Here is a 17,049-nt window from a genome sequence, read left to right on the forward strand (position 1 = left end):
TGAAATAGGACATGTTCTATATTTTTCAACGGCCCGGGCACCTTCCCGTAAGCAAATGGGAAGGTACCCGTGGCCAATAGAAGTCTATGAGCCCGTAATTACATTCGTGTGCATGGGGCCTAACGTCCGTAATTACAGCCCGTAATTACGGGCCCATAGACTTCTATTGGCCACGGGTACCTTCCCCTTTGCTTACAGGAAGGTACCCGTGCCGTTGAAAAATATAGAACACGTCTTATTTTTTTATTTTACGGGCCGTGCTACTATACTTTATAATGGGAGCACGGCCCGTAAAATCGGCCGGCTGCCCGTGCCCGTAATTACGGGTCGTAATTACGGGCACGGTCGTGTGCATGAGGCCTAACGCTGCGAATTTTCTGCAACAAAATTGGTTGTCGGTAAATCCGCAGTATTTATGCTTCATGTGAATTTACCAAGTTAATTACATTTTTAATAAAAGACATTTATAATAATGTTTTTAATAAAAAAAAATTAAATACAAAGGTTTACATAGACTTTAAACGTGTGTCAATTTCATTGCGATATCTTAATGTTACTTTATAGGGTCGCATGGGGTGATGCATCTGAAATTTTGAATGTTTTATGATTATCATAGAAATCCAATTGAGGAACTCTCCCCCAACTTCCTACAATCCTGGCTAGCATATTGCTTGTGAGTTTGCGCCGCAATCTCGCATTAGACAATATTTCCCATGATACAAATGATCGTCTCGTTAGATATATCTTGTCATTTTTGGCCTCTTCCTGATCAAAAAAGAAAAAGCGCAGAACATTTCTTGTTTCATGGCCAGCTATAGTACCATGACTGACAGCTATAGTACCATGACTGACAGCTATAGTACCATGACTGACAGCTATAGTGCCATGACTGACAGCTATAGTACCATGACTGACAGCTATAGTACCATGACTGACAGATATAGTACCATAACTGACAGCTATAGTACCATGACTGACAGCTATAGTGCCATGACTGACAGCTATAGTACCATGACTGACAGCTATAGTACCATGACTGACAGCTATAGTACCATGACTGACAGCTATAGTACCATGACTGACAGATATAGTACCATAAGAGTGCTTACAGGTTTTTCTATAATTCTATAAGTGGGGTACAACCCGAATCTTTATAGCACCAACGATTTGGAGTGCATCCTTACTATTTTGTTTAGCTATAGTACCATGACTGACAGCTATAGTACAATGACTGACAGCTATAGTACCATGACTGACAGCTATAGTACCATGACTGACAGCTATAGTACCATGACTGACAGCTATAGTACAATGACTGACAGCTATAGTACCATGAATGACAGCTATAGTACAATGACTGACAGCTATAGTACCATGACTGACAGCTATAGTACCATGACTGACAGCTATAGTACCATGACTGACAGCTATAGTACCATGACTGACAGCTATAGTACCATGACTGACAGCTATAGTGCCATGACTGACAGCTATAGTACCATGACTGACAGCTATAGTACCATGACTGACAGCTATAGTACCATGACTGACAGCTATAGTACCATGACTGACAGATATAGTACCATAAGAGTGCTTACAGGTTTTTCTATAATTCTATAAGTGGGGTACAACCCGAATCTTTATAGCACCAACGATTTGGAGTGCATCCTTACTATTTTGTTTAGCTATAGTACCATGACTGACAGCTATAGTACAATGACTGACAGCTATAGTACCATGACTGACAGCTATAGTACCATGACTGACAGCTATAGTACCATGACTGACAGCTATAGTACAATGACTGACAGCTATAGTACCATGAATGACAGCTATAGTACAATGACTGACAGCTATAGTACCATGACTGACAGCTATAGTACCATGACTGACAGCTATAGTACCATGACTGACAGCTATAGTACCATGACTGACAGCTATAGTACAATGACTGACAGCTATAGTACAATGACTGACAGCTATAGTACAATGACTGACAGCTATAGTACCATGAATGACAGCTATAGTACCATGACTGACAGCTATAGTACCATGACTGACAGCTATAGTACAATGACTGACAGCTATAGTACCATGACTGACAGCTATAGTACCATGACTGACAGCTATAGTACCATGACTGACAGCTATAGTACCATGACTGACAGCTATAGTACCATGACTGACAGCTATAGTACCATGACTGACAGCTATAGTACCATGACTGACAGCTATAGTACCATGACTGACAGCTATAGTGCCATGACTGACAGCTATAGTACCATGACTGACAGCTATAGTACCATGACTGACAGCTATAGTACCATGACTGACAGCTATAGTACCATGACTGACAGATATAGTACCATAAGAGTGCTTACAGGTTTTTCTATAATTCTATAAGTGGGGTACAACCCGAATCTTTATAGCACCAACGATTTGGAGTGCATCCTTACTATTTTGTTTAGCTATAGTACCATGACTGACAGCTATAGTACAATGACTGACAGCTATAGTACCATGACTGACAGATATAGTACCATGACTGACAGCTATAGTACCATGACTGACAGCTATAGTACAATGACTGACAGCTATAGTACAATGACTGACAGCTATAGTACAATGACTGACAGCTATAGTACCATGACTGACAGCTATAGTACCATGACTGACAGCTATAGTACCATGACTGACAGCTATAGTACAATGACTGACAGCTATAGTACCATGACTGACAGCTATAGTACCATGACTGACAGCTATAGTACCATGACTGACAGCTATAGTACCATGACTGACAGCTATAGTACCATGACTGACAGCTATAGTACAATGACTGACAGCTATAGTACCATGACTGACAGCTATAGTACCATGACTGACAGCTATAGTACCATGACTGACAGCTATAGTACCATGACTGACAGCTATAGTACCATGACTGACAGCTATAGTACCATGACTGACAGCTATAGTACCATGACTGACAGCTATAGTACCATGACTGACAGCTATAGTGCCATGACTGACAGCTATAGTACCATGACTGACAGCTATAGTACCATGACTGACAGCTATAGTACCATGACTGACAGCTATAGTACCATGACTGACAGATATAGTACCATAAGAGTGCTTACAGGTTTTTCTATAATTCTATAAGTGGGGTACAACCCGAATCTTTATAGCACCAACGATTTGGAGTGCATCCTTACTATTTTGTTTAGCTATAGTACCATGACTGACAGCTATAGTACAATGACTGACAGCTATAGTACCATGACTGACAGCTATAGTACCATGACTGACAGCTATAGTACCATGACTGACAGCTATAGTACAATGACTGACAGCTATAGTACCATGAATGACAGCTATAGTACAATGACTGACAGCTATAGTACCATGACTGACAGCTATAGTACCATGACTGACAGCTATAGTACCATGACTGACAGCTATAGTACCATGACTGACAGCTATAGTACCATGACTGACAGCTATAGTGCCATGACTGACAGCTATAGTACCATGACTGACAGCTATAGTACCATGACTGACAGCTATAGTACCATGACTGACAGCTATAGTACCATGACTGACAGATATAGTACCATAAGAGTGCTTACAGGTTTTTCTATAATTCTATAAGTGGGGTACAACCCGAATCTTTATAGCACCAACGATTTGGAGTGCATCCTTACTATTTTGTTTAGCTATAGTACCATGACTGACAGCTATAGTACAATGACTGACAGCTATAGTACCATGACTGACAGCTATAGTACCATGACTGACAGCTATAGTACCATGACTGACAGCTATAGTACAATGACTGACAGCTATAGTACCATGAATGACAGCTATAGTACAATGACTGACAGCTATAGTACCATGACTGACAGCTATAGTACCATGACTGACAGCTATAGTACCATGACTGACAGCTATAGTACCATGACTGACAGCTATAGTACAATGACTGACAGCTATAGTACAATGACTGACAGCTATAGTACAATGACTGACAGCTATAGTACCATGAATGACAGCTATAGTACCATGACTGACAGCTATAGTACCATGACTGACAGCTATAGTACAATGACTGACAGCTATAGTACCATGACTGACAGCTATAGTACCATGACTGACAGCTATAGTACCATGACTGACAGCTATAGTACCATGACTGACAGCTATAGTACCATGACTGACAGCTATAGTACCATGACTGACAGCTATAGTACCATGACTGACAGCTATAGTACCATGACTGACAGCTATAGTACCATGACTGACAGCTATAGTACCATGACTGACAGCTATAGTACCATGACTGACAGCTACAACAACGCACCTCAGGCAAAAAGAACCTAGCATAAAGATAACAAAAACACATGCAGCAGGGGGCGTGGAAAACTCGTAAGTAGACCCCGCCCTCTGAAGATCGCTGTTGTGGAAAGCATAGAGGTGCACGCTCCACGCACTAGTCATAACAAATAAAGGAGAGAGCTGCGCCTGCGCACACCCAGCCCCCGTGACCGGCCAAAACATCAATAGGAAAAGGCTTCCGAGTGTCAGCAAATGTCTGATTCACTGTTACCAGCAGCCCACGCGTGTTCGCAGCAAACTTGTCAGTCATGTGGCCCCTGCTGCGCCTGGAATCAATGTTCTCTTCTGTAGATCATGACGTCGGCGGCCCCGCAGTGAGCACTGCTTCCTTGTACTTTGTAGATCAGTAACTTTTTATTCTTCTCTCTGTGGTGCTGCTTCACACCCGGAGCAATCATCCCCTCACGGCGCAATGCGTGGCAAACTATCGATCCTTTAATTGAGGAGACCACCTCTTCTACAAGCACTTTATATCACTAAAATGGAGGCAAAGAAAGCATCTGGAAGAAGATTGGTGTGTAGATCTGATTGTGGACGTGTTTTTGTACTGTCAGGGGGTTTGGGAGGGAGGACGCGCTGGAGATGAGGGGTGGGGGTGTCTATAGTAGTGGGCGCTATTATTTCCTAGTGCAGGTGTAACACGCGCAGAGCTTTAGTAGACTAGACCGTGTTCTTACTACTGGCCGATTGTGTGTCTGTTTTGTCCTTTGTGTGGGTGGCACATGTAGGGGGCAGGCAGCACACTGAAGGCTCCTGGAGTGGGCTCGGCTGGCTCCTCGCATGGCTTTGTTATGGTTTCTGGTGTGAACGTGCAGCTCTGTGTGTCCCTGCTGGCTGCCTGAGCAACTACTCCTAGCTTCCTCTTTTCAAGGAAACCAGCTGCTGGTCATGGCTCTTGCTGGAGACAGACACAGGCCCTGACCCAATTCTCCATAAACAGCCGCTATATTCACAGTAGATCTCCGGCTGAAACGCACCAGGAAGTGTCCTGTTCAGCAGAGGTCACATTACGCGGCTTCTTCCTCCGCCCTCCCACCCACTTGTTTATATCCTCACAAGCTACACATGGGCGTCGTTAACCCGTGCGGTGCTCATTGCACAATTGAAATCTGAATGGTAAATGGTTATTGCTGTCACTCGTTGTAATTACAATTAATCACACTTTGAGAGGAGAATAGGTTGAGAATAAATATATTATGTATACAATATAGGGTAGTGGTCTGCGATGGTTCGTTTTTAGATGTCGCAAAAACGACAACTTCCAGCATTCAGTGATTGCTGATTGAGCAGTTGGTAAACTCCTGAGGCTGTGTGTACTTCAATCTGTGGCGTCTCGGACACAGCTGAGTGAGGCGTGACAATGTAGGACAATGTTTGTCTCCAGTGCGGTTGGTCTACGCTTGTGAGTTTGATGGTCTGAATTCGTCCATGGTTCTCCCCACAGCGAACCATCAGCCGGACACAGTACGCGGAGCACGAAGATCTGTCTGACGTGGAGGACATGGCCAGCATACGCGGCTTTAGTCTGGAGCAGAAGCTTAGCAGCAACCACTACAGAGGGGACTATGTGCAGTACATGAACGGCAAAGGTAATGCTGGCTGTATCCTCAGTGGGCCATACGTGGGGAGAGTCTGTTTTCTGCTAGTCACGCTGTCCATTTTACCTCAGTCACTGAACTGCCTGCACGTGTGACATTGGAGAAGGTTTAAGTTTCCCGCCAGGAGTCAGGTGTAGTGACGTCACAGGCAGCGCAGGCTCTGAGCTGGAGTGTTCATTGAGGGGAGAATGGCAGCTGTCCAGCTGTAGTGTGTGGGCGTTAGTAGTGGTGGCCAGGGAATAGTCCTGATATTAGCAGGAAGGACAGATTTGCTGTGGTACATTCAAAACCTGTCAGAAATGAGGTCTATCTACAGAATATAACGAGAGCTCTGGTCACTTACATTTGGGCCATTTGACAGATGACTAGTCCCCCTTTTTTTTTTCTTCAATAAAAGGATAGTCGCATATCCCTTTCTGCATTGCATATTAAGCTATAGCATTTAGCACCTTGATGTAAACCTGTAAGGCTTTGTTCACAACATATGTTTGTATACATTCCGCCGTGTATACCAAACGTATAGCCCAGGCACGTGCAATTGTATGCCAAACCGTTAAAAACATCACCCATTGACTAAAAAAAAAAAAGTATGCTGGAGCCGATATAACCAATTGAGGCGTTTGGCGTATATACGTCGGGATATTTTGGTGTGAAACATCGACACACCTTTTACATAGGATTGCACAACAGAAAATGATCATTCTTGTTTTCACTATATAAATATATACTTAAGGGTATGTTCACACGGCAGCCTCCGTTACGGCTGAAATTACGGAGCTGTTTTCAGGAGAAAACCGCTCCGGAATTTCAAACGTAATGGCATGTGCAGGCACTTTTCGCTGCATCCATTACGGACGTAATTGGAGCTGTTTTTCCATGGAGTCAAGGGAAAACGGCTCCAATTACGTCTCAAGAAGTGACATGCACTTCTTTGATGCGGGCGTCTTTTTTACGCGCCGTCTTTTGACAGCGGCGTGTAAAAAAAATGACCGTCGGCACAGAACATCGTAAAGCCCATTCAAATGAATGGGCAGATGTTTGCTGCCCCTTTGGAGCCGTATTTTCGGACGTAATTCGGGGCTAAAACGCCCGAATTACGTCCGTAAATAGGGTGTGCGAACCCAGCCTAAGACGTATGGCTTAAACATGACCTGAATATCCGTGATATCAACTTGGTCCTCTGAGACTTAGATCCATATGACATCCGTATGTCACGCGTTTTTTACGTCCGCAAAAAAACCTGAAAGAGCGGGTTTTCTTTTTCTAATTTCTTTAGCAACTGTTGCGTGAGTCACGGACAGCACACGAATGACGTCCGTGTGCTGTCCGTGATTTTCACGCACCCATTGACTTCAATGGGTGCGTGATGCACAAAAAACACCCAAGAATAGGACATGCAGTGAGTTTCACGCAGCGGACACACGCTGCTTGAAAAACACAATGAATGGCCCCATTGGATTGCATTGGTCAGTGTGACGACCGTTGTTTTTAACACGCGTAATGCGGACGTGAAATACGCTCGTGTGAATAAGGCCTTAAAGGGTTATTTCCAACAAATACATTTTATATGTCCACAGAATATGCCCAAAATGTCTTATAGATGCAGGTCTTAAAGAGGCTCTGTCACCACATTATAAGTGCCCTATATTGTACATAATGTGATTGGCGCTGTAATGTAGATTACAGCAGTGTTTTTTTTATTTAGAAAAATGATCATTTTGACGGAGTTATGACCTATTTTAGCTTTATGCTAATGGGTTTCTTAATGGACAACTGGGCGTGTTTTACTTTTTGACCAAGTGGGCTTTGTGGAGAGAAGTGTATGACGCTGACCAATCGGTGACCAATCAGCGTCATACACTACTCCCCATTCATTTACACAGCAGATAGTGATCTTACTAGATCACTAGTCATCCTGACACTTCTGTAGCGTCTGTGTGATTTTAACAGCAAGGCAAGCGTAATCTCGTTTTAAATGACAGGTTATATCGTAATCTCGCAAGATTATGTTTACCTTGCTGTAAATCTTACAGAAGTGTCAGGATTCTGAATACACATCACGTCCTGGCTGGAGGTAATGTATATTCACTGTCAAACACCCTATAACGTTACTCAAGTGTCCTATGTGGCTGCACATAGTGATGTAATAAGAACGCTATCTGCAGTGTAAATGAATGGAGCGAAGCGTATGACGCTGATTGGTCAGCGTCATACACTCCTCTGTACAACGGCCACTTGGTCAAAAATTTTAAACACGCCCAGTTGTCTATTGAACTCATTAGCATAAAGCTGATTGTTTTTCTAAATAAAAATCACTGCTGTAATCTACATTACAGTGCCGATCACATTATGTACAATATAGGGCACTTATAATGTGGTGACAGAGCCTCTTTAACCCCTTAACGCTCCAGGACATACTATTATGTCATGGTAAGTGCATCGTTCGCGCTCCATGACATAATAGTATGTCATGGAGTAATCACGGCGCCGTTCGCGCGGGGCGCGTGCATGAGCTGTGATAGCTGCTGTTTCCGACAGCAGACTATCACTGCTCAATGTGCCGGGACCGATCGCGGTGGTCCCCGCAGATTTAACCCCTCAGAAGCCGCGTTCAATAGCGATCGCGGCTTCTTAGGGGTTAATCCGCCATCGCCGGCCTGCTACACGATAGCGGCCAGCGATGGTGACTATGGCAACCGGACACCAAAAAATGGCGTCCGGCTATGCCATAGACGGAAGCCTAGTGGGTCCTGACAGAGTCAGGACCCACTATGCTTGCTGTCAGTGAGTAGCTGACAGTTCTAATACACTGCACTACGCATGTAGTGCAGTGTATTAGAATAGCGATCAGGGGCTCCTGCCCTCAAGTCCCCTAATGGGACAAAGTAAAAAAGTTAAAAAAAAGTAAAAAAAAGTTGTGTAAAAATAAGAAAATAAAAGTTTTAAAAGTAATAAAAGTAAAAATCCCCCTTTTTCCCTTGTCAGTCTTTATTATTAAAATAAATAAATAAATAAACAAATAAACTATACATAATTGGTATCGCCGCGTCCGTAACGGCCTGAACTACAAAATTATTTCGTTATTTATCCCGCGCGGTGAACGCCGTAAAAAAAATAAATAATAAACCGTACCACAATAACAATTGTTTGGTCACTTGACCGCCTAAAAAATGGAATAAAAAGAGATCAAAAAGTCGCATGTACCTAAAAATGGTACTGATCAAAACTACAGTTCGTTACGCAAAAAATAAGTCCTCGCACGGCTTTATTGATTGAAAAATAAAAACGTTCTGGCTCTTAGAATAAGGTAACACAAAAAGTAAATGATTTATTACAAAACGTATTTTATTGTGCAAACGCCATAAGACATAAAAAAACTATAAACATCTGGTATCGCCGTAATCGTATCGCCCCGCAGAATAAAGTGAATATGTCATTTATAGCGCACGGTGAACGCTGTAAAAAAAATAGAACAAAAAAACAATAGTAGAATTGCGGTTTTTTAGTCACCACGCCAACTAAAAATAGAATAAAAACTGATCAAAAAGCCGCATGCACCCCAAGAAAACTACAATGGATTCCTCAAGGGGTCTAGTTTCCAAATTGGGGTCACTTTTGGGGGTTTTCCACTGTTTTGGCACCACAAGACCTCTTCAAACCGGACATGGTGCCTAATAAAAAAGGAGGTCTCAAAATCCACTAGGTGCTCCTTTGCTTCGGAGGCCGGCGCTTCAGTCCATTACCGCCCGAGGGCCACATGTGGGATATTTCTCTAAACTGCAGAATCTGGGCAATACGTACTAAGTTGCGTTTCTCTGATAAATCCAATTGTGTTATAAAAAAAATGGTATAAAGAGGATTTTCTGACAAAAAAAGAAAAGTAAATTTCACCTCTACTTTGCTCTAAATTTCTGTGAAACACCTAAAGGGTTCATAAACTTTCTAAATGCTGTTGTGAATACTTTGAGGGGTCTAGTTTCTAAAATGGGGTATTTGATAGGGGTTTCTAATATATGGGCCCCTCAAAGCAACTTCAGAACTGAACTGGAACCTAAAAAAATAAATAAATGAGGCAATACTTCGCTTCTTACATTATACTGATAATGAGCCGTGCCCACCCCGAGATGACCCCAGTTTTGACCGTTTGTATAAATGGAGACCCCTATTAGACCGTTTCAGTGCCCGGTTTTCCCCAGCATACACCCCGAGAAGTGTATTTCTATTGATGAGTCCCTGGTACATTTTAAAGGGAGGGTTCAATTCCGCCAGTACCTGCCGGGTAAGAGGGCAAGGTATGGCGTGAAGATGTCTAAGCTGCGCGAGAGTGGATCCGGGTATACCTACAGGTTTAGGATATATGAAGGAAAGGCCACCCCCAAACCAGACTGCATCCTGGACTACAATAGGTACATGGGAGGGAAGGACTTGTCAAATCAAGTCCTGAAGCCCTACAGCGCCATGCGGTGTGGTATAAGAAGCTGGCCGGGCACATCATACAGATGACTTTGTACAATGCGTACGTGCTACGTCGATGTGTAGGCCAGACGGGAACTTTCCTGGAATTTCAAGATCTAATCTTTAGGGACCAGGAAGCGGGGGCACCCAGTACTTCTGGAAGCGAGGCCACACGCATCGTACCAGGGCAACACTTTCCAAGAGAGGTTCCCCAAACTGGTGGAAAGGGAAAGAGTCAAAAGAGGTGCAGAGTCTGCTATAAGAGGGGGATAAGGAAGAACACAATATACCAATGTGACACGTGTCCCGAAAAACCAGGGCTCTGTATAAAAGATTGTTTTAAAATGTATCATACATCCCTTGATTTTTAATTTACCCTGATGCACTCCGCACAGCTTACCCCCCTCATCTTTCCCTTCTGAGCCCTGCCGTATGCCCAGGCAGCTGATAACAGCCACATGTAGGGTATTGCCGTACCCAGGAGAACCCACATTACAATTTAAGGGGTGTATATCTCCGGTGGCGCATGCTGGGCACACTATATCGGACACTGACATGCCATATATATATATAAAATTGCAAATCTCACTCTGCACCATCTGCTGCGCATTATCTTTTACACAGTACCTGTGGGGTCAAAATGCTCACTACACCTCTAGATGAATGTCTTAAGAGGTGTCGTTTTTAAAATGGGGTCACTTCTCGGGGGTTTCAACTCTACTGGTACCTCAGGGGCTTCTGCATACATGACTTAGCACCAGAAAAGCTCCAGTAGGCCAAATGGTGGTCCTTTCCTTCTGAGCCCTCCCATGGGCCCAAACGGCAGTTTATCACAACAAATGGGGTATTGCCGCACTAAGGACAAATTGGGCAACAAAATGGGGTATGTTGTTCCTTGTGAAAATAAGAAATTTTGATAAAAAATTACATCTTATTGGAAAAAATATCATTTTTTTCATTTCACAGCCCAATTCAAATAGGTGCTGTGAAAAAACTGTGCGGTCAAAATGATAACAAAAACCATAAATGAATTCCTTGAGGGGTGTAGTTTCCAAAATGGGGTCACTTCTGGTGGGTTTCCATTGCTTTGATACCTCTGGGGCTCTGCAAATGCGACATGGCACCCGAAAACCAATCCAGCAAAATCTGGACTCCAACAAACACATAGCGCTCCTTTCCTTCTGAGCCCTCCCATGGGCCCAAACGGCAGTTTATCACCACAAATGGGGTATTGCTGCACTAAGGACAAATTGGGCAACAAAATGGGGTATGTTGTTCCCTCTGAAAATAAGAAATTTTGATCAAAAATGACATGTTATTGGAAAAAATATCATTTTTTCAATTCACAGCCCAATTCAAATAGGTGCTGTGAAAAAACTGTGCGGTCAAAATGATAACAAAAACCATAAATGAATTCCTTGAGGGGTGTAGTTTCCAAAATGGGGTCACTTCTGGTGGGTTTCCATTGCTTTGATACCTCTGGGGCTCTGCAAATGCGACATGGCACCCGAAAACCAATCCAGCAAAATCTGGACTCCAACAAACACATAGCGCTCCTTTCCTTCTGAGCCCTCCCATGGGCCCAAACCGCAGTTTATCACCACAAATGGGGTATTGCCGCACTCAGGACAAATTGGGCAACAAAATGGGGTATGTTGTTCCCTGTGAAAATAAGAAATTTTGATCAAAAATGACATCTTATTGGAAAAAATATCATTTTTTTCATTTCACAGCCCAATTCAAATAGGTGCTGTGAAAAAACTGTGCGGTCAAAATGATAACAAAAACCATAAATGAATTCCTTGAGGGGTGTAATTTCCAAAATGGGGTCACTTCTGGTGGGTTTTCATTGTTTTGATACCTCAACACCTCTTCAAACCTGGCATGCTGCCTAAAATATATTCTAATAAAAAAGAGGCCTTAAAATCCACTAGGTGCTTCTTTGCTTCTAGGGCTTGTGTTTTAGTCCACGAGCGCAGTAGAGCCACATGTGGGACATTTCTAAAAACTGCAGAATCTGGACAATACATATTTAGTAGTATTTCTCTGGTAAAACCTTCTCTGTTACAGAAAAAAATTGAATAAATTTGAAATTCAGCAGCAAAAATTAAATTTGCAAATTTCATTTCCACTTTGCTTTAATTCCTGTGAAATGCCTGAAGGGTTAAAAAACTTTCTATATGCTGTTTTGAATACTTTGAGGGGTCTAGTTTTTAAAATGGGGTGTTTTATGGGGGTTTCTAATACATAGGCCCCTCAAATCCACTTCAGAACTGAACTGGTACCTTCAAAAAAAGGCTTTTGAAATTTTCTTAAGAATATGAGAAATTGCTGTTTATGTTCTAAGCCTTGTAACGTCCAAGAAAAATAAAATAATGTTTAAAAAACGATGCCAATCTAAAGTAGACATATGGGAAGTGTGAACTAGTAACTATTTTGGGTGGTATAACCGTCTGTTTTTCAAGCAGATGCATTTAAATTCTGAAAAATGCTATTTTTTGTAAATTTTCTCTAAATTTTGCAATTTTTCACAAATAAAGACTGAATATATCGACCAAATTTTACCACGAACATGAAGCCCAAAGTGTCACGAGAAAACAATCTCAGAATCGCTTGGATAGGTTTAAGCATTCCGACGTTATTACCACATAAAGTGAAATATGTCAGATTTGAAAAATGGGCTCTGAGCCTTAAGGCCAAAACTAGGCTGCGTCCTTAAGGGGTTAACTTTGAAATCCACACCTATATTGATATTGTTGGCTCTTGGCCGCAGATTCCAGGCGGGTAGAAGTGGAGAGAGGGCATGTGCGCGACTCTCCCTATTCTGTTCTTTGGGAGTTACGGAAACAGCTGAGCATGCGCGGGCCCTCTCTCCACTGGAATCTGCAGCCAGCAAAACGGGGATCCTGGTGGATATGTTGGGAATACCGCTTTCAAGGCTATGGACAGCGGCTCCTGAGCAATTTTGTAAGCTCAGTTCTGATCAGATCAAAGTGGATCCAACAATGTTGGAATTGTTACTATTGTCATGTGACTTTTCCTTCTTAAAGGGAAACGTTGAGGTGGAGTAAGAACTGCAGTAGGGATGGATTCACACATGGTGTATCTTTCTACCGCAGATTTGGCTGCAGCCAAACCGCTGCAAATTCTGCATGTGTTCCATGCGGAAATGCCATGGACTTGCAGATCAGGGGCCGTTATGTTTTTTTTATATTACCTGCTGAGAGGAAGTGTTTGGTACAAATCCTATGTGCAGAGCAGACAATTTATGACAGGGAGTGGCTGAAAGTTTACAAAGCATGTGATGACCTCACACTCCAGGAATAAGATGTGCCCTTGTGTCTGCATTGGTGACATGAATAAAAGGATTGTCTGATGGCTTATGAATTGGCACGATTTGTTGGGGAAAAACAAACAAAAAAATCTCCAATATAATTACCTTTTTGGAATGTCCCTGTCCCCCTACCTGTCAGTCTCTATTACTCCTAGATGCTTATTTAGCCTTCCTGGTGCTTGGCTCATGTCACACAGGAAGATTTCAGAATGAAAACACCATAGAGCAGTATTCCCCAACCAGTGGCACCTCTAAATACAATCGTGCCATAATGACGAAGGTCAAAACCAGAACACTGGAAAGTAACCGCTTAAGCAACATTTGACTTGGGCTTCGTTCACCTCTGCGTCGGGCTTCCGTTCATTGGTTCCGTTAGACCTTTTCGTCAGGGGAGCCCATGATCGGAAACCATAGCTTTCCGTTTACATTACCATTGATTTCAATGGTGACGTATCCGTTGCAAATGGGTTCAGTTTGTTTCCGTTCCGTAAGGTTTCAGGTTTTCGCGGTCGACTACGCCATTGATTCTGGCAAAACAACAGGACGAAAACCTTACGGAACGGAGACAAATGGAAACCGTTTGCAACGGAAGCATTACCATTTGAAATCAATGGTAATGCAAATGGAAAGCTTTGGTTTCTGTTCATCGGTTCCCCTGACTGTCCAATGGAACCCATGAACGGAAACCCGACGCAGATGTGAACGAAGCCTTAAGAGGAAATAAAGAGCATAGAGGTAAACAATACGCACAGGACGAATTTCTGCAGTGGCAACTCCGCAACAATAAATTTTATTGAGAATTTTTGACTTCCTCGTTGAAGTCAACGGGGGAATATCGGCAACAAATCCAGGAATGCACCGCGTGTCAATTTCCGTGTGGAAAATCTAAAGGCAAATCCGTCCTTTCCGCATTCATCCTAGATTTTACACTGGGCAATTATCGGGCAGACAAGAGTTCATATTACGCTCGTTGCCGATAATTGCCCTGTATAAACAGGGCAGCGATCAGCAAATGAACGAGCAAACGCTCCTTCATCTGCTGATCGTATAGTTCTAAAAAAGTAAAATATCGTTGTCGGCAGCACATCTTCCTGCACACAGGGAGACGCGTTGCCGACATGATGATAATGTATGGGGATGAGCGATAGGAGTAACGACTGCTCATCTCCATACGTTGCTCCTTGTGACAGGAGCAGACAAGCGCCGATCAACGAGCTGTCTTGTTGATCGGCGCTCGCTGCACTGGTCAAAATCGACCGGTGTAATAGGGCCTTCACTTACACAGTAGCCTGGGTCACGCTTCAGTAAAACTGCCTCAGGTTGAAATCTAGTGCATGAAAAAAGAATAGGAACAAAACTGACACCTATAATTCCTTAATAGACCACGTGAAAACTCGACTAGAGTGGACTTTCCTTTAAAGCGGAGCTGTCATCTGTAAAATGATGCCCCTACCTAGGGCAGAATATTGAGAACGACCTATCCTTTCTTCAACTAACGAAAACAGCACAAAATAATACTTGTGCCTTTTGGCTAAAAGGAGCAATCAAAGAATACACCAGACTCTTCGTTATGAACCCAGTGTATTCATGGCGAAGAGTGCGCCCCCCGCTCCTCGCATCTGTGATGGATGGGCTGCTGTGTATCTGTATAGGAGTCCCCTGTGTTCTTTGATCGCTGCTATGAGCCAAATGGCACAATATTTTTTGTGTGCCTTTTTGGCTAATAAGAGAGCAGACCTGTCTGTCCCTGTAATACGCTCCCTGCTTTTACCTAGGGCAGTATATTGAGGTTACAGATCTGCTTTAAAGAGAACCTTTCACCTCCCCATACATGTGCAGCATGTAATGGGCAGGGCTGCACAAACCCTGGGGCACTTTTCATTTAATTTTTTTCTACCTCCCTCCGTTATTTAGATATCGGCGCCGTTATATTTGGCGCCCGATATTTAAATAACTCCCTGAACTGTCAACGGGGCGTGTACTGGCAAGGGGGCGTGTTACTATGGCTGTGACACTGTCCAATCAGATATAGAGAGAGAGAGAACGTACGTAGGTAGATAGGTGCGTGCGTACGTACGTGCGCACGTGCGCTCTCTCCCTCTTCAGATTTCAAGATCGGTCTTCTGCTGAACTAGCAAGGGGGCGTGTCACTGCTACAGACAGTGTAAGAGCTGTGGCGAGGAGAGCGCGATCTCCTCTCTTCAGCTCTTGAGAGAAATCAGGCTTGTATTGTCTGCCGAACTAGCAAGGGGGCGTGTCTCTGCTATGGACAGTGCAAACGCTCCCCAGCACTTACACTGTCCGTAGCAGAGACACGCCCCCTTGCCAGTTCGACAGACCAAGTATAAGGGTATGTTCACACGGCCAAATTTCAGACGTATACGAGGCGTATTATGCCTCGTTTTACGTCTGAAAATACGGCTCCAATACGTCGGCAAACATCTGCCCATTCATTTGAATGGGTTTGCCGACGTACTGTGCAGACGACCTGTTATTTACGCGTCGTCGTTTGACAGCTGTCAAACGACGACGCGTAAAAATACAGCCTCGTCAAAAGAAGTGCAGGACACTTCTTTGGACGTTTTTGGAGCTGTTTTCTCATAGACTCCAATGAAAACAGCTCCAAAAACGGACGTAAAAATGCCGCTAAAACGGCGCGAAAAACGGCGCGAAAAATGCGAGTTGGTAAAAAAACGTCTGAAAAGCAGGGTCTGTTTTCCCTTGAAAACGGCTCTGGATTTTCAGACGTTTTTGTTGACTACGTGTGAACATACCCTAAGACTTCTCTCTCACAAGAGCAGAAGAGATGAGAGCGCGCATGTGCGCTCTCCTCTCCACAGCTCTTACACTGTCCATAGCAGTGACACGCCCCTTTGCCAGTTCGGCAGAAGACTGATCTTGAAAGCTGAAGAGGGAGCTTGCACACATTCTCTCTACTCGCTCTTGCTGTAACGCTGTCCATATCTGATTGGACAGTGTCACAGTCCTAGTAACACGCCCCCTTGCCAGTACACGCCCCGTTGACAGTTTAGGGGGTTATTTAAATATCGGGCACCAAATATAACGGCACCGATTATCTAAGTAACGGAGGGGGGTAGAATTTTTTTTTTTTTTTTAAAGTGCCCCACGGTTTGTGCAGCCCTTCCCATCAATCAGCTGTACATGTATGGGGAGGTGAAAGGTTCTCTTTAACCCCTTAGCGCACCAGGACGTACTGGTACGTCCTGCATTGAAGTGCTTTAAGGCACAGGGACGTACCGGTGC

The 17,049-nt window shown here is 43.5% G+C and overlaps 1 protein-coding gene across 5 annotated transcripts in view; it reads left to right on the forward strand.

Moving 5' to 3' along the window:
• The first annotated feature begins 4,512 nt into the window (after positions 1-4,512).
• KDM2B (lysine demethylase 2B) overlaps positions 4,513-17,049 on the forward strand; it is a 183,168-nt gene continuing 170,631 nt past the window's right edge. For 2 of the 5 annotated variants that reach the window (XM_075834347.1, XM_075834369.1), the window contains exons 1-2: positions 4,513-4,912; positions 5,843-5,987. In XM_075834347.1, coding sequence (XP_075690462.1) covers positions 4,880-4,912; positions 5,843-5,987 — 178 coding nt within the window. In that variant the 5' untranslated portion in view covers positions 4,513-4,879. Of the gene's footprint in view, positions 4,913-5,198; positions 5,515-5,842; positions 5,988-17,049 lie in introns of those variants that run through there. The other 3 variants (XM_075834353.1, XM_075834358.1, XM_075834365.1) reach the window with 3 other exon arrangements.

Source organism: Rhinoderma darwinii, chromosome 1 (genome assembly GCF_050947455.1).
Source record: "Rhinoderma darwinii isolate aRhiDar2 chromosome 1, aRhiDar2.hap1, whole genome shotgun sequence".
NCBI lineage: Eukaryota > Metazoa > Chordata > Amphibia > Anura > Rhinodermatidae > Rhinoderma > Rhinoderma darwinii.